At 38.6% G+C, this 18756-nt stretch overlaps 2 protein-coding genes across 5 annotated transcripts in view; both read right to left on the bottom strand.

Moving 5' to 3' along the window:
• Positions 1-2115: 2115 nt before the first annotated feature.
• On the bottom strand, positions 2116-10539 carry tuba5 (tubulin alpha 5). Its single transcript, XM_042492258.1, has 7 exons — positions 10477-10539; positions 8047-8132; positions 6581-6749; positions 4797-5022; positions 3564-3712; positions 2679-3359; positions 2116-2610 (listed from the first exon to the last, which is right to left on the bottom strand). Exons 3-7 carry the CDS (start codon positions 6581-6583, stop codon positions 2311-2313), a joined length of 1359 nt encoding a protein of 452 aa, XP_042348192.1. The 5' UTR covers positions 6584-6749; positions 8047-8132; positions 10477-10539; the 3' UTR covers positions 2116-2310.
• The window catches only part of LOC121947278 (kelch-like protein 12), a 47471-nt gene continuing 38657 nt past the window's right edge, over positions 9943-18756 (bottom strand). For all 4 annotated transcript variants that reach the window (XM_042492257.1, XM_042492256.1, XM_042492255.1 and 1 more), the window contains 10 exons: positions 18339-18492; positions 17224-17441; positions 15813-15962; positions 15583-15697; positions 14190-14296; positions 13912-14107; positions 13660-13818; positions 12213-12311; positions 11934-12120; positions 9943-10895 (listed from right to left, as the gene is read on the bottom strand). In XM_042492257.1, coding sequence (XP_042348191.1) covers positions 10769-10895; positions 11934-12120; positions 12213-12311; positions 13660-13818; positions 13912-14107; positions 14190-14296; positions 15583-15697; positions 15813-15962; positions 17224-17441; positions 18339-18492 — 1512 coding nt within the window. In that variant the 3' untranslated portion in view covers positions 9943-10768. The remainder of the gene's footprint in view (positions 10896-11933; positions 12121-12212; positions 12312-13659; positions 13819-13911; positions 14108-14189; positions 14297-15582; positions 15698-15812; positions 15963-17223; positions 17442-18338; positions 18493-18756) is intronic.

Below are 18756 nucleotides of genomic sequence, written 5' to 3' on the forward strand. Positions count from 1 at the left end.
CATTAAACATACATATACATACATATCAAGATATCAAGAGTAATAAATAATACATCAAAGTACTGCACCACTCAAAAATGCAAATCTAAAACAAAAAAAAAATACCAAACAATATGACAAAGATCAAAAAAGTAATACAACATAACAAATATGTACAATATAGCTGTTTAGGGATAATAGAGCTATTCATCAGTACTCAGATATTTTACTTAAACAGATAAAAGTAGCAATATCATACTGTAAAAGTCCTGCATTCAATTTTTTACTGAAGTAGTACAAACGTGTTAGAATCATTATTAACCATCATTATAAAAGTAAAAGTACTTATATAGAAAGCCACTTCTTAGAATAATGTATATTATGTAATCAGATTATAGTTATTGATGTGTTTATGAGTAAGCATCACTTATCAAATTTATATACTGCCATTGTTGAAGTTATAGTAATACATAATTACTACTTTGGTAATTGTATATTTTTATAAATAATCTGAATTTGCAAAGTAACTAGTTTATAAAGTGAACGCAGGCTACAGAGGAAAAAGTACAATATTTCCCTTTGAAATGTTGTGAAGGAATAAAGTAATATAAAGATAGAACTACTTACTTAAGAAACAGTACTTGAGTAAATGTACTTCAGAGTAAACAATGCCGTGTGGTTAATAAATGCACACGCATGTCCATGTTAAAGTAGTGCCTGGCGTAGGCAAATATGATGTCTGCTCAACAGGCTGCAGCATGAAATCTGCATCAAGTTCAAAGAGTCTCGATATTTTTCACCTCATCACTGCAGAACGATGAATGCATCAAATTATGGAAAACACTGAAGATGAATCCTCTGTCAGTGTTATTCAGAAACACGACACTGAGAGTTGTGAAACTCTTCTCTTCTTTGGAGACTATCTTGTGTTTACACTTGATACGCGGAAGGATATGTTCAGGTGACACCTTCACGGCCGCCGGGACTCGTTGTTTAAATAGCCAGCCTGTGCAGTCTGATTGGACGATTCTCTTATAATCGTTTTATAACATCTGCTGCTGCACGATCACACGCTGTGTCAGCCCATTTAAGCCACAAACTTAATCAAACTTATATTACTGGATGTTCAAGTACCCGCAACAGTTTTAGGAAATTGGCCTAACTTAGTCTACATTGTGGCTAAGATGAATTTTTATTCATCCAGAGGGAAATTACTGTGCAGCAGCTGCAGGTTGGAACAGTGTAAATAATAGCCTACAAAAGACTAAAATAACATAACACAGGATGCAAAATATTTAAAAAATAAGTAACGGTAAGGTGCAAAAACGGTGGGATCCAAATAGGATATATATCAAAAACAGGTCACAGTTTAAGAAGGCTTTTTTCTTTCTTGATGTTTGGATTATTAATGGTTTTATTGTAGATAATAAGAGGTGGGAGAAGTACTCACATTACTGCAGTAAAAGTAGCACACTATAAAATGTCTCAATTACAAGTAAAAGTTCTCCAATCTAAATTTTACTGAAGTAAAGGTTCGAATTTTAGCAACAAAATGTACTTAAGTGTATCCAAGAAAAGGTACTGATAATTTAAATGTTATTAAATCTTTGTGCTTTTATGTTAAATGTTGAAATTTTATTGCTGCTATTCTTGGCCAGGTCTTCCTTGTAAAAAATAAAAATCTTTGGGACAAACGTGGTTCCATAAAGACTTATTTGCAAAAAAAAAAAGAAAACCCAAATAAACAAACAAAACAAAACCAGAAACTATATTTAATATATTTAATTCTCATAATTATGTATTTAAAATTATGTCACAGGAAAAAAATGTTAATTTTTATTTTAGCACTTCTTAGAGGTAATTTTCTTTTGTGTGTGTGTGTGTTTTGTTTTGTTTTGTTTTGTTTTTTTTTTTGTTTTTTTTACATTTCTTTCTTTTTTTTTCTCCTTATTTTTAGGTAATTTTCTTGCTATTTCTTAGTATTTTCTTGCTATTTTTTGGGCCTTACAAAGTGTGTTTTTTGGGTTTTTTTTGTAAGAAATCAAACCAATTTGCGCAGGTACCAAAGAGTTAAAGATATCAAGCACTAATATCCAGCTCTGCTATTTGCACATCTATAACAAATTCCACACATAATAATCCAGACAAACTTTATTTTACAGCACAATTCAAACACAGCTTTACTTGTAGTTTGTCTTCTTCGGACATTTTAAAAACACAGCAGTCAGAAAGATGATCTTTGGTTTACTCTAGATACACAGTAAAGAAATGACATCATTTCCGACTCAGTACTGGATAAAATGCCGTGCGGCCGTCACCGCCTCACGTGGCTCAGTACTCCTGACCGTCGTCGTCATTTTCAGAATCTGGGTTAATTTGACCCAGCTCCTCGTAATCCCTCTCCAGACAGGCCAGGTCCTCTCTGGCCTCTGCAAACTCTCCCTCCTCCATACCTTCGCCCACGTACCAGTGGACGAACGCACGCTTAGCGTACATGAGGTCGAACTTGTGGTCGAGACGCGACCAGGCCTCAGCGATGGCCGTGGTGTTGCTCAGCATGCAGACGGCTCTCTGGACTTTGGCCAGATCTCCACCGGGAACCGCGGTCGGAGGTTGGTAGTTGATGCCGACCTGATGAGACAAAGAACGATCAGAGCGATGAAGCATCTCAAGCGTCTCGCCTTCATGATGTCACTCACCTTGAAGCCAGTTGGACACCAGTCGACAAACTGAATGGATCGTCTGGTCTTTATGTTTGCGATGGCTGCGTTTACGTCCTTAGGGACGACATCGCCGCGGTACAGCAGGCAGCACGCCATATACTTGCCGTGACGAGGGTCACATTTCACCATCTGATTGGTTGGCTCGAAGCAGGCGCTCGTGATCTCGGACACGGTCAGCTGCTCGTGGTACGCCTTCTCAGCAGAGATGATGGGCGAGTAAGTAACCAGAGGGAAGTGGATTCGTGGAAACGGGACCAGGTTGGTCTGGAACTCCATCAGGTCCACATTGAGGGCGCCATCGAAACGTAGGGAGGCGGTGATGGAGGAAACGATCTGACCGATCAGTCGGTTGAGGTTGATGTAACCAGGACTCTCGATGTCCATGTTGCGCCGACATATGTCGTAGATGGCCTCGTTGTCCACCATGAAGGCGCAGTCGGAGTGCTCCAGGGTGGTGTGGGTGGTCAGGATGGCGTTGTAGGGCTCCACCACGGCGGTGGACACCTGCGGAGCTGGATACACGGCGAACTCCAGCTTTGACTTCTTGCCGTAGTCGACAGACAGACGCTCCATCAGCAGAGAGGTGAAGCCGGAGCCGGTTCCACCTCCAAAACTGCGAAAGACGAGGAACCCCTGCAGGCCGGTGCACTGGTCCGACTGATGGGACAGAAGGACGGAGTCCGTCAAAAATAGTTTTGCAAAATGCACGTATTTGCTTTCTTGCAGAGATTTAGATACAGCGCCCAAAGTAAGCGTTGCTGGCCACTCCCCCAAAAATACATTCAATTATTATTAATATTCTAATAATAATAATAATCAATAATAACAATTGTTTTTTTACATTTTATCACCATTACTGACCATTTTCCGAATGCGTTCCATGACTCCGTCAATGATTTCTTTCCCGACGGTGTAATGGCCTCGGGCGTAGTTGTTGGCTGCATCCTCCTTTCCAGAGATCAGCTGCTCCGGGTGGAAAAGCTCTCGGTACTTTCCAACCCTCACTTCATCTGAAGGGAAAGGTTTTTAAAAATTATGTATTTGTATTAGTCATGAAGTGTGTTTATGTTTTATTTCATGTAGTCTGAAGCTCCAAAACTATGAACATCATTCAAAATACATTAGAAATAATTCCTAACATACACGCTGATCCCTGCACATCATTCATCATACACAGAAAACGTGAAATATTGTTTGGAAAAAAGGTAAAGTGGAACAATAAACAAAGGATGTGTTTACATTTTTTCAAGTCTGCCTTAAAACAGCAGTCAGGTACATGTATGAACATATGTATATATATAAAAAGATTCCTCCTTTTCTTCTTATTATTGTTATTATTGTATTGTTATTTAAGTCCAAACATGATCTTTTCCTGAACAGAACCAAGTGTTTTTTTGTGCCTAAACCTAAACACACGGTAACCACAGGGTCGTTAAAACATGACGTTTCAACGTGTCTGCTACATTATAAAATACAAAAGAAACACATCTGTGATTTGCCAATGCCAACATTTTTCTGGCGATTAAGTTGAGTACAAAGTAGGAAAGTATGTAAATATAAAATATCAATAAAAAGATTTCCGAAATCCACAACATCCAATATATACACAATCGCAAATATGTAAACAAGGTAACGTATTATTGATTTTACTACATTTTGTCAGATTGTGGTCTCCATAGCTGTAGCACTTCACTGACATTATATCCCAAAAATCCACCTTTAGATTGTGTAACAATGTTACAAAAAATTGTGGTAAAAATGTTTTGTCTGTTAAAGCATCTCCAGCATGAATCAAAGGGACACACTGGGGACACTTGAGGGTTTTCATGTCTACAATCAATCTAATGCTGCACTCTGCAATTTTCTATTTACACAAAGCACTTCTGTAAATGTTAACCAGCACTGAATAAAAGGCAAAGGAGGCACCGCTGCACCTGTTGCCTGGATACCAGTGTTCCCATCAGCAGTTACCTGCATGACCCGTGAGGATGGAGATGCACACACACTAGACGCGTATAACCACGCTTAATGCAATGACGGGAACGATGATAAAACAGAGATAAGAAGGATAAAAATAACCACAGGACGACTCACCGACCACCGTGGGCTCCAGGTCCACGTAGATCGCTCTGGGAACGTGGCGCCCAGAGCTCCCAGTGTTGAAGAAAGTGTTGAATGGGTCTTCACGAGAGTTTGGCTCTGCAGGACTTTCCAGGAAGACGCCATCAGGACCGACACCGTGCTCGAGGCAGAAGAGCTCCCAGCAGGCGTTTCCTGTCTGGACGCCTGCCTGACCCACGTGGATGGAGATGCACTCTCTCTGAACACAACGAAACAACACAGGTGGAGGTTCAGACGTCTTCTCAACACAAAATTTAAAGTAGAACAACCCACGTTGTACTTTATCTCAACATATGACCTAAAAAAGCTTAACTTAAGCATCTATTGTATTATTTTTTTCATCATTTGATTCAGTTTGAAATCTGTATTTTTGCCATTCATAAATAATATCTACTGTTTAATATCTCTTTAGATTCCAAATTTTAAAACTGCAGGTTGAAAATAAAGGTGGATGCGTAGTTTGGGGAGGTCACACATTATTAAAAATAGATAAAAATACAAAGGTATGGAAGCAAAGAAATGCCAAAAGGATGTGAATTTTTTAAAAAGCAAAACAAAATTTAACACCTAACTGTGAAATTATTTTACCATTGAAATTAAAGGTGCTGAAATCAACATTTTTATACTAACAATTTATCAACTGACAGCATTAAAGTAGTGACTTATAGTGACGGCGGTACAGTGAATCTGCAGCATCCTGCAGACTGTGAGATTTGAACAATCTTATAAGTTTAGTGCAGCCACACTGTGAACGTGGATCTCATAAACTCGGGTACAACATCAAGTTTGACGTATGCAGACTGTACGATGACAACGCCTACTGAATCGCTGGCTACGACATATGTCACCGACGTCAATATGCAAGAACGAAACATCAGTGTGAGTCATCCATTTTCAGTCTAGATTGATAAACAGCTCTACAAGTAAGAAGAACAGCATGTTTTTATTTGAGGGTGAACTGTCCCTTTAAGCAGTCACCAGAGTCATTAGGGCTGATTCTCTTGGCACCATGAATACCTGCACTAAATGTCCTGGCAGTCTATCTAATGGCTCATATGAAGACATTTGAAATGATGAGTCTTTCTCTGTTTCTACACACATCAGCTCAGTGTGCAAAAATGAAACAAAAAGATCTGCTGACGCTGTCATTCGTTGTCTTTGAGTTCTGCTTTTCCATTAGTTATAAAGTAAACAAAGTCGAAAACAGGCCCATCTTAATCCAGCACTTTACTGTTTTTCATTTGCTAAGTGCTTTCTGCAGTCGTGTTTCAACATGTTGAGAATTTTGTTTTCCCTGGAGGGAGAAAATCCCCCAAGATGATTTTCCTGCTGCTGAGTGATTTGAATTTGTATGACATTTATATAAACTGTAGCCCATTGTAGCATGAACATTGAAAAAATACATCCAAAAAGATGAATATTCACCAAAAAAGTGGCTTTTCGTCTAAGGGCCTGAGGCTGAAGATGAAGCTTGAAGCTCCACATGGTGACTGTCAACTCATAAAGCACTAAATGTGCAGACAGCAGCCTAATCACTGACGCCTACAACACAAGTAAGTTAAAAAACAGAATACAGTGTCCACGCAGCCAGAGTTTTGGGGATGAAAAAAAAAAAATCATATCTTTTAAAGATTTCCCTTGCAGGCAACACAGTCACATTGGTGATGTCAGAAAAAGTAAGACACTAAGTGGTGCAAACTTCAAACTTTGTCAACAACGATAAGTTTCCGCTTCTTGAATAAATTGCAATTACTTACCATGCTGCTGCAGATTAAAGAAGTAGATTTAGCTGCAGGTTGCTGCGAGTTTATCTGTCCCCAAACTCCAGACAGACTGAGTAGCTCCTCTGCACTGATCCGGGACGAGTAACGAGTCTCCGCAGACACAGAACTGCTCTGTCCCGCCTGCTGCAACACCTCTTTATACCTGCAGACAGACACACAGACAGACAGGCTCACCTGGGTTACTGTTAGGATGGTGTACGTGCGTGCGTGCGTGCGTGTGTGTGTGTGTGTGTGTGTGTCTGACAGTGTTTAATCAGGCTGAAGGGAGGAAGACTTCCCTCCCACATGAAGCTACTCTCCCTAAAAATGTTATTTAGTTACTTTTCTGCTCAAGAAAGAACTTTTAGAGAGAAAAAAATAATATATACATAATCATATTCAAATCCAATCTGAGTCAGTTTAGCTTTGTGTCACTAGTTATTTCACAGTTGTTCTTACTCGTTTTAAAACAGCATGAAGTGGAAGAAAAAGATTTCAGACCAATTAATTTAACTCTTTGAAACCTGAGCAAATGGACTAGATTTCTTTCAAAAACATGAAAAGAAGGCATTTTAAGAAGACATGACAAAAAATTAGTAAAAAGCACAACAAAATTACCTAAAACCCACAAAAAGAGGGATGGAAAAGAAAGAAGAAGAAACAAAAAAAAAAAAAACCCAAAAATGAGGCAATGACTTGGAAAAAGTGCTTAAAAACAACAATCATTATGTGACAATTTTAAATATTTAATTAGGATAAATATAAAAACAGTTTTGGAAAATCTTTCCCTTGCTTTTTCTAAAAAATATCATTTTTTTTAGATCTGCTAATTTCTTGCAATTTGAAGGAAATTTCTTTTAAAGTTGCTCTTTCAGTTGCATCTTTTCAAACAGAATCAAACCAATATGCTCCAACCAACACTCGTGAAAGGCGTCTGAACACAGCACAAGAACAGTGATTCAGGTTTTTAAGGGTTAATAAGGAAGTCAGATTAATGAGCTGTGTGATTTGGGAGAGGTTTTCAGAACGTGCATTTGTCCCACCCCAAAGAAAAACAGAAAAATAGCAGAGGACTTTTATTTTGATGTGACATTTATATCATAAATCGCTGCACAAGAATTCATCAGAATGCAAGAAACTGAGTTTTTGATGCTACAAATTTTTTGGCGGAGGACCCTTAAACCCTGTTTTATATGTGTGCCCCCAAATGTTGAAACCAAACTGATGCTCATGGCTGTAGTAGAGAACAAGTATGAAGTGGCAGAAAATGGAAATACTCAGGTAAAGTACTTTAAATCGTACTTTAAGAACAGTACTGAAGTAGATGTAAATACTTTACTTTACTTTCCAGCACTGACATCATACAAGTTTAACGTCATAATAATGTCTTTAAAACTGTACAAAGGATGCTAAAACCTGCTTATGCTAAGATGTTTTATTTGGTGAACATGCAAACTTACCTTTTATTTACTCTGGATGTTTATTAAGACGAATCGACAGGATCCTGTTTCAGACGAAACTTCTACCTGATAACGAGGAAACCTTCCTGTTATGGTGAAATAATTTGGCAGCATTATTAGTTTGGTAACCACGAGATGTTTGTTTTTCAAGAACCATCAGATATCTTATCCAACAACTTAACTCTTTGAACCCTGAGAAAACTGGCTTGATTTCTTTCAAAAACACGAGAAGGCAATGACCAATTTATGAAGAAATAGCCCCAAAATCAGCAAGAAAATGAAAAAACAAACAAACCAAAAAACAAGGCCAAAACAAAAACAAACACAAAAATGACCTGTAAAATGTGCTAAAAAATCATTTTAATTCTGTAATAAAATTCTAAATGTATAATTCTGAAAATATACAAATACAGGGATGTCACTAATTTTCTAAATTTACTATTTTTTTTCAATTTGCTTGACATTTCTTGCCAAGTTGCTTGTTGTCTTTTCCCCCAGTTTTCAAAATAAATCAAACCAATTTGCGTATGGTTCAAAGGGTTAAATCCCTGTGAGAGGTGTCTGAACGCAGCACAAGAAAAGAGATGTCAATCCAGGTTTCAAAGGGTTAATTTAACCCTCAGATAATTTTCTATTGCTTTACACTTCTACTCCATTATTTAGTGACTAATTGCAGGTTCAGATTATAATTGCAAGAAAAAAATTGTTTTGTTTTATGACCTTTATAGTCACCTTTTAGTGAAATATTAATAATTTAATAACAATAATTTATCTGTAGCAGGAGCCATTTTCTTGTGGAATAAGTACTTTTAATTTTAATACCAGTGGTGGAAGAAGTATTCCAATAATTCACGAAAATAAAAAGTGATACCACACTATAGAAATATGCAATTATAAGTAAAAGCCCTGCATTAGAAATTCACTTCAGCGAAAGTACAAAAGTATTATAAGTATTTGTAAGAATGTAGAAAGGAACTTTACAACTGGTGCATTATTGATGACGTACATGTGATCAGTACTTTAATGTTATAGCTGGTTGGGGTGAAATAATTTTTAATATTTTAAATATGTTTGGGTAGAGCAAATCTTTTATTATGACCCAAGTTTGTTGTAAAATCTTAATCTGTAAATTAACTGAGTGGTCAAATGGATGTGGAGTTAAAAAGTACAATATTTTGCTCTGAAATGTAGTGGAGTAGAAGTACAAAGTAATATAAAGTTAAAATACTTAAGTAAGAGGCTCATTCTCTTGACCGTGTGCGATGTAAAGATTAACGCCGTTTTCCTCGGCTGCGCTGTAACGTTAGCCGTCTCAGTGCGAGGTGAGCGAGCAGGAGACGCTTCCTTCTGCACGCTGACTCCATTGACGGATGTAGTTCGGTCGAAAGAAAATAGTTTCGACATAAAACTGCTCACAACAAGGTCTGCGGATTATCTTGAGTAACGGGTCATGATTTCTGGAAAGAGACACTGCTGTTGAGTTTTTCAAATGTATTTTTTGGCGCTTTAAGCCCCACAAGCCGAGTGCCATCTAGTTCCACTTTACTGGAGAGAAAGCCGACATCTGCACGGCCGATATCTCCGACACTCTGCAACTTCTGCACCAACCTACTGATAAACAGCACTGCAGGCAGGAGGAAAATATGTTAATTTTGGGGTGAACTGTTCCTTTAAAATGGACACATTGAGTTTAATAGGGATAAAATTGATGCTTTGGTAGTTTGTTGAGTTTGAGAAATCAAACTGCTTCGAATGGCCGGATGATTCCTCACATTTTCTCTGCGGATGTGAACGATGATGCCTCTGACTCAGCTGACGACGTGTGAAGCGAACATCCCGCGTTTTGTCTCTCTGCATCACTTATCAGGTGTTCACAGACCGAGAAGATAAAACGCGTCAGTTCTTAGTGTTTATTCACTTCCCAGGCAACAGTGATGTTAGGACTCTGTGTCCTACACGTACATGTCCAGATTTATAAGCTGAGGAAAAAAGAAAAAACACATGCACCTCATACTTATTACTCTGTGATTTGTCAGGGACAAAATAAAGTCAACTGGTACAATTCAGTCATTTTCTAAAACAATATTGATCTCTAAATATATCTTCCGAGAGCAACGATAAGTATTAAACATTCTGTATTAAAGTGATTTGGATCTAAAAGCACTGTTTACAGGAAGAATTACAAAAAGGGTTGAGTTACTGCCCCATTAATGACCTCGCAAATGCCGAATGAGTGCAATCGATAAGAAGCCAATGAACTGTAACTATCGTCAAAGTCAAATGGGAGGCAACACGGATGTTCACGGTTTGATGTAGGCCAAAGTTATAAGGCATATAGCAGCAACCGGAGTCTGAACCAACTCCGTCTGTTTTCTTATGATGAGTAGAAATATATTGCACTTTGAAGACAAACTGAAAAAATAATCTCACAGGTAACGACAGCAACGAGTACCACTGAGGACAGTCATGCAAGTGGCGATGGGCTCCTCGGAGGTGAAGTCGACCACGGCGAAGCTGAATCTCTGTTGCACAGTCTGACTGTCGAAGGGTTGACCGTCCAGTAACGGAAGCAGCTCGAACTGCTGCACTTTTTTTTTCCTATTACCTATTTGCATACTAGCGAACAATCTTCTCCCTTTGTGTGGTTCTGGTTCTGTGGCATTTCAGTCTAGCTGCCTGTCCTCCCGACTGCTTTTCCTCCTGTGGTTCTTCTTGGCAAAAATCACTTTTCACGTAGAACGCAGACGCCCGCGTCGCACCGCTGCGTCGCCATCGAGGTGACGACCTCCCAGGAGTCGATGACCGGGTCGTAACATTCGATGCTGCTGAGGAGAGAGTTCCCGTCATATCTACAGAGAGAGATGTGAAACAAACAGAGAGGAACTGAGCGTTTTAACCACAACAATCAGCACGATAGTGATGCTTCACTATTATAATTACCGAGATAAATGTGATAACTTATCAGATAACAAGAGAAAATAAGACAAAAGTGTTCAAATACAGTTGCAGCTAATTTAAGTGTTAAACCCTTTAAAAGATAAGTTCAACATGTTTCAGGTTCGTCTTAAAACAAAATTCAGATGCACACAGAAATGTTAAACGTTGCTGTAATCATTCCTCCTGTTTATTCTGACCGTCGCTTCAACAGCAGTTAATTATCAATTTTACCTTTAAACACAACTAATGTCAGGTAAACTGAAAACTCGTTTAATTAGACGGCATCGTGGCCAATAAAAGAAAATAAAACAACAAACAAATATGCATCAGTTATTGTCTCTAAATGAGGCACTTGAGGCAGATCAACATATTTGATGAAGTTTGGGTTTTGGGTTTGTGCCCACATGGTTAAATTAACTTACTGTAAGTCGTTTTTGTTATGTGAAGATGTTATGTATTATCTATTTACTACAGCGTGTCTTTGCTAAGACTTGCCGAAGGGACACACAGTTAGTTGAACTGCCGGGACTAAAATTCGGCAATAAAACCTGCACTTGATTTGGCAAAACTCCAGCATGCAGGAACAAGAACTGTGGATTCTGCACCTGATTTCTTACAGCATGGTCACACTACAAGGTTATCACTTCATTGTTTTAGCTGTCAGCTATTAAATTAATCACCAACTAATTTGACAATCGACTCATTTGTTTGAGTTATTTTTTAAAAAGAAAAAAAGGTAAAATGCTCTGATTCCAGCATCTTATATGTGAATATTTTCTGGTTTCTTTACTCCTATGACAGTAATATTAAAATATTCAGGTTGTGGACAAAACAAGACGTTTGAGAACGTCATCTTGGGTTTTAGGTAACACTGAGTCACATTTTTCACCAGAAATTTAAACCTTTAAACTCACAGTCGCAGACAGGAGGACATTAGGACTCTGTCTTACCCAGCGATGGCGTAGAGTCGTCCTCTGAGGACGGTTGCACCTACGTAGCATCGAGGCGTCGTCATACTGGCTACAGTGGTCCAATAGTCTGTTCTGATGTTGTAAACCTCCACAGAGTCGAGGTGTGAAACACCATCAAAGCCTCCCACCACGTAGATGTGGTCGTTGAGCAAAGCAACGCCGGCGCCTGAAAACAGCAGAAACGTCTCAGATACACACACAGATACACACACAGATACACACACAGCGAGATTTACTTCATTCTCTTTTCTTACCCACCTGAGCGCTTGGTGGCCATCGGTGTCACGCTGGTCCAGTGGCCCGTGTGTGGATCGTACCGCTCCACTGAATTCAGGATATTTAGGCCATCATATCCACCTGTGAGGAAGAAACAGCAAATGCAGAGCTGCAACCATCAGTCAATGAAACTATAAACTGAACTGACAGAAAAATAAAACGGCCAATATCGGAGTACAAAAACACCACCTGAGAACAAAACATCGTCTCAATGCTGGTAAACTATGCAAGTGGCCGTTAGCTTTGTTTTACGCAAAAATCCCAAAAGTCTATTGAGTGACTGGAAACATTCACTAGCCCTTTGGCCAGCTGACAAAATACTTAATTTTGCACCCTGGCGAATATTTTCTGAGTAATTTTTCGAACAAAAATACAACACTTTCCCACTTTCTCAGCTGTTAGGAGCTGAAATGGTTAATCAGTTACCCTATTGGCCTGAAAACAACAAACCACATTTGCATTGCATTTAAATTAGTGGGATTGTATTATTCTAGAGACATATTCACAACATCAGATGTTGTTTTTGAACGTCTTGGTCTAACTCCAGGTCTTGCAGAGAGTGTTGCATTATGGGTTGTTTGCAGCACTCATATTTCTGGGTTAACGAGTGTCTTCAAGTCTGTTAGATTCCGAGTCTTCGACAGTTAGTCAACTATCAAAACCTCCAAGTCCTTTGTTGGTGGTCGTGCCACAGAGGAAACAAACCCATAAAGTGAAAATGAGTCGTGTATAAACGTCACAACAGAAACGTCTGAATCATCAATCAAACAGCCAAGAAATACCACGAGGGACCAAAGCTCAGAGAGACAAGAAGTCTTGACAAACGCTTACATCTGGAGAAATAAATTCAACCGCCTCGACGAGTCGAGAGGAGGGGGAAGTGTGTGTTTGTGACTCATGGACAAGATACACAGATGTGGGATTCATGGTGCTTTAATGGAATTATTTCCTGTTTAATTTTTCTGTTTTTTTTTTTTTTTTGAAAAAGCTTCGAGGTGAAAACTGGCTTCTCTTTGGAGAAATATTACCTCAGGGAAACTTTTCCAACAGCACTCATGTGAAAGTGTTGTATATTTTTCCAATTATTTGTGCCCAAACAGTAATCAGTTAGTGAAGGTGAGAAAATTACTTGCCAACTAATTCAAAAATGTATAATTTCAGTTATTTTTTTGAAGCAAAAATACAAACATTTGCTGGTTCCAGCTCCTCAAATGCTTGAATTTGCTGCTTTTTTTTCTCCCGATGATGGAAAACTGAATGTCTTAAGGACTGATAGTCAAAAAGAAAATGCAATTTAAACACGGCACGCATTTTAATAACAAAATGATCAACAGATAAGGTGAGAAAATTATCAGCAAAATAAAAATCATCATTAGTTATAGCCTGAATACTGTACCACCGTGTGCGTCAAACTCATCAAAGATTATACCGAGACAGTAGATGAGTCCGCTGGCCACCACCAGACCAGCTCCTTCTCTAGCTGTCTGCATATCTCCCAGCATGCTCCACTGGTCAATGTTGGGGTCGTATCGCTCCATGCTGGTGTGACGCCGGCTGCCATCGAAGCCACCGGCCACATAGATCATGTCTGTGGAGAGCCAAATCAGAAGGAATTACGTGCTGTATATCTTTCTGAGAGAGACGACAGGTTTCACAGATTCAGCAGTGAAGTCACGCTCACCTCCGAGTGTCGTGGCTCCAGCGAGGCCACGACGCACATTCATGGTGGCGACAGTGTACCAAACCCCGTCCTCGTCTGCTGTGTAGTCCAGACACTCCACAGAGCTGAGCCTCGACCGACCGTCGTAGCCTCCGATTACGTAAACTCGATCGTGGAGCGACACTGTGGCGACGTAACGCCTTTTCCGTGCAATGTTCTGTTAGAAACACATCTGTCTGCATGAGTCAAATCCAATGAGATAAAAAAACAACACAACCTTTTAAAGACTCAATACTCACAGGAAGGAAGCTCCACTCTTGTGTTTTCGGATCATATTTCTCAACTATGTCTATCGGTGATTGTTGGCTGCCAAACCCGCCAATAACCAACAGCACTTCTTTGGCACCTGAAAAAAAACCCAGAAATCATTTTTACTATCAGAGTGAATTTAAGGCGTCTTCAGTCATCAGACATTTACATTTAATGTTTTTTAACCACTTTTCAATATAATTTTCAACCAAATTTAAGATTTAATCTTTGGACGAATCTTCTTTTCTTGTTCGATAATTGCAGGCAGGTGTAGAGGTAAGCAGTGTATATGTAGCCTGTGCAGAGGTACGTTTTATGTGGTTATACGGTTATTAGGTGAGTCTCTACATTTTACATACAGGTAAGTGGACGTATAAAATAAAAGGAAAGAACTGGGTTCAGTAGAAGGTTTAAAAATGAGGAACTACTGAAAAGTGGTCTTAAATGTAGAAGAGCTTGACTCATTTTGACAGAAAGAAATTAAACGTATAATATGTAATTTTCTGTCACCTAGGGGTCTCTCAATCAAAACAAAAACAGAAGACAAAGCAATGCCGTAATTACAGCCAGTCTCTCCAAAACAAAAAAAAAAAACGTGACTAAATCTGGTCAAAACACTGAATAAAGCAAACCGGTGTTTCTCACTGGTCGGCTCGTCGTGCAGAGGCCGCTAGTGCAGCACCTGCTGATATTTGCTCACATTTTTTCTTAGATAACTCAGGAGGTTTTTGCAAACAGAACCTGTGATTTAATTCAGTAAAAACACTGAATAAAGCGATTTTACATCACAAATCAGTGTTTCTACAATGTGGTTGAGCTCACTGCAGAGGGCTGAGCTGAACGTTCGCTCGGCTTATTTCTCTGAAAACTCAAGATCCAGAAATCCAATAACTAAAATCCTTCAAACAATTAAAATACAAAGTTAAAAATGACAAAGATCTAAAAAGTGTATCATATAGATGTGGCATAAAACAGGATAAAATGCACATTCATGACAGCTTCTTGCAGGCGACAGTGACAAAATGAACCGTGTCCTTAATTAAGATTACAGATTCCTCTGGGTTTGAAATGTGTTACAAATGTTTGGGATAATGTAAGTAAATATCTCAAAAGATATGTATCACATTTGTCTAATCGTTTTTAGACATTTTAATACATAAAAGTTAAATATTTTATCTTTAGGATGGATTGTTAAAACAGGATACAGTAATTAATATAAAATTCTTGTGGCGACGAAGACCTCACAAATTCAAATTTGAGACTATTTAATAAATTACATTTATTTTTAGGCTTTTCAGGACCTGTAGACTCGCTGGGATTACAAAGTTAGAATAAAAGAAACAAGATTATAGCTAAATTGCTATTGAATAAACAAATTCCCACCTAATCTTGCTTGTGTGCGTGGGCCCTGCATCTCACTCCGCAGCTCCGGTCTTAAGTGGAATTTCTTGGCTTCGTCGACGAGGTCTCGACAGGGCAGGCTACACCGAATGAGGGGCTGAAACGTGTCAAAACGTGCTTAATTATGGTGGAAGCTGTGATAAATACTTCAACACACAATCCAACCGTGGCGTGTGATTTCAGAACAACCTGCTGCGAGTCGTCTGGCTCACCTCGGCATCAATGACATCTGTAATGTAGCGGGGGGTCAGGAGCGGCAGGCGGACAAACTCGAGCATGTCTGGCAGGTACGGCTCTCGCTCTTTGCGGTTGTGTTTGACCCAGTTTAACACGGCTTCAAATACAGGCTCCTCTGAGTCCACCTACACACACACAGCACACAGCTAAGAATTACAGCTCTTAAATCCACATTTTATTAAACAATTAGCTGACAACTGCAGTAAAATTTTCATCAGTCTGATTGAGCCATCCATCTTTAACTGTTACCATTAACGGACGTGTAATTGCAAAAGACAATGCACAACAACGCGGTCTGCTGACGGTGAAACACGTCATAAATTCCTGAACGTGAAAGTGATGACACATAGTTTCACTGAGGGCAAATTATGCGTGACTGTAATTTACATGTATGGTCTAGTTTTATTTTAAAAACAACAAAAATGACAGGAAGGAGCATTTGAAGGATTTGATGATGTATAAATCATTTTGTGATAATGACTGTTTTCACAAAGCAGGGTGTTTGCGGTTCAGAACAGGAATTTCCTGAGCAAACTTAAATCAGGTTTTCTTCTCTGCAATTTAATTGTCAGAAAAATCCGCAAAACTGAGTGGAATTAAGGGGTGGTGGGTGTTACTGACGGAGAGTACAGCAGGCTGGAGCTTGTTTTTCTGTTTTCACACTCCATAATAAAGTTGTGAAAGTCAGGTGACACTATACTATTTTAGTCAAGCTGCTTTTCAGGCACCTTAACACTAATTCAAACCATTACAGTACTGCAGATGTATCCGCAGACAGGGCTCCTGCAGCTGGAAGCAAATTCGAAATGCAACTTTTTAAATGCAACTTAAATGCAACAACGGTGTTACATTAGCCAAAGTTGGAGGGAAAAAACGTGAAAAAACATAAATAATTTAGAGATAGGGACAAGTTTTTTGTGACGTAATACACGACTTTTTATCTCGGGACAAAGGTGTAACAGAACAGTGAAACACCTGGTGAACGTTGGCAGTTTTTCTTGAAAAATTTGTGTATCTTACTCTGCATGTAGGATTTCACTTAATTCCCATCGTGCCAAGTTTTATGAGCAACTTCACAAAAAATGTCCCACAAATTGCAACATCAGAAAAGAAAAAACTCATAAAATCTTACTTGCCTCAGCATTTTTTTGACTTTTGAAAGGTTGATTTAAGACATTTTAATACCATTTAAGGCCTTGTTTTTTTTTACATTCAAGAATTTAATGTCTTTAAGACTGTTTAAGGATTCACAGAAACCGTCACATGTATTGTGAGCAGATGTGTCATTATGGTTTCAGGTATTTCTAATGACATACTAAGTTATCCATTTATGATATTCAGCGACTACAGATCAAACAGTAACTGACCAAACTTCCCTTTTCTTACCTGGATTTCATCACATTTTATGAGTTTCTCGACTTCTGTCTGGCTGAGCAGCATGAACTCCTCGTGCTGAACCACCTCGCTGAAATGCTTCTGGGAGAAGAGCTCGGCGGCCTGCATCAGGTCCAGGCAGTTGTGAGTTTCGGCAAAGTCACGAATACCCAGACAGTTGGAGGGATCGAGCTGACTCTCCAAAAAATCGCAGCATGCTCTTTTCACCCCTGAGGGAAACAAAGATGCATTTGTATCAATTTGCACACATGAATCATCCAAATTCAGCCAAATTCTTATAGACACCACTTTCCTGCTACTCGACAACTCTAAATTTGAAAAATGCTGATGCAAACTATTTTACAAATTGTTGCCATGCGTCAGAGTTTCTGTATAGTTCACTGAGTTCAATTTAAAACTTTTTATGACCTTTTTAATACCACATTTAATGAAATGTGATAGTTCATACCGGCCAAAATTTAAAAGTTTGATGCAACAAAAGTGCAAAGGATTAAAAATAAATAAATATACATCACAATTTTAGTAATATTCAGCAGTATTTAAGAATAATTCCTGATTAAATTATTACTTTTATTGATGTGACTTGAAATGAATCGGTTGAATGGATTAACCAGTTTAAATTGATTAATTCATTTTTTTTAAAAAAAAACAATAAAATAATAAAAATTAATTAAAATTAAATTAAAATTAATTCATTAAAAAAAATAAAAATAATAAAAATAAATTAAAATAAATTTGCCATTTGACAGCACGCTTCCTGTGTACAGTAACTAGCGGTAGTGTTTACTGCAGGTCTGATGGTGTTGACTGAAACTGAAAAAAAGGACTGAACAGCCTCCTTCACAACAATCTACTGTCACAACAATCCCACTTTTACTTTTAAGTTTAAAATGGCTCCCAAAATCCGAAATCACACATTTAATAACTAACATTAACTGTCTGGAGTTCACAGGAAGAAATATTTGAGACTTTTGTAAATTCAGTGTGAGACTGTTTAACAGCACACTTCAAAAGACCAGCAGATACCTCTGATAACACTCACAGAGCTATCAGCTGACTAAGCACACGCTTCATAAATCAAAGTACGTGGACACTCCTGAGCTCACCTTTGAGCTGCAGTAAGCACGCCGCGGGGAGCAGCTCCTGTACGTTCTCCACTGTGACCAGCACCGTCTCTGTGTACACAAAGTCCAACAGGATCTCCATCGTCGCTGCAGTGAGCCCCTGGATGTCGACAAAAGATTTCCCCTTCTCTGCGAGCTGCAGAACCACAAAAACAACAACAAAAACAGACAACATGAGATGCAATGACAAGAAACATAATACCAAGGGATTAGTTCGAAGCACCGAGTATTATCCAGTAGCAATTCCTATAATCGCCGTGTCAGTCAGTCATGTCTTATTTAGTAAAGTTAAACACTGTCTTATTCTTCATACACACACATTTACTATCCATCTGTTTTTGTTTTAACATAAAATTGGTTTACTGAGTGTTTTTTAATTTTATTTATTAGGAACCAGCAG

The sequence above is a fragment of the Plectropomus leopardus genome, chromosome 8, assembly GCF_008729295.1.
Source record: "Plectropomus leopardus isolate mb chromosome 8, YSFRI_Pleo_2.0, whole genome shotgun sequence".
Lineage (NCBI taxonomy): Eukaryota > Metazoa > Chordata > Actinopteri > Perciformes > Serranidae > Plectropomus > Plectropomus leopardus.

Bases quoted from the DNA above. Each gene is read 5' to 3' on its own strand.
- tuba5 (XM_042492258.1), bottom strand. The intron at 3,713-4,796 runs GTGAGTCGTCCT...CTTTCCCTTCAG, and splicing joins CCTGGAGCCCACGGTGGTCG to ATGAAGTGAGGGTTGGAAAG. The intron at 2,611-2,678 runs GTGAGTGACATC...TTGTCTCATCAG, and splicing joins GGTGTCCAACTGGCTTCAAG to GTCGGCATCAACTACCAACC.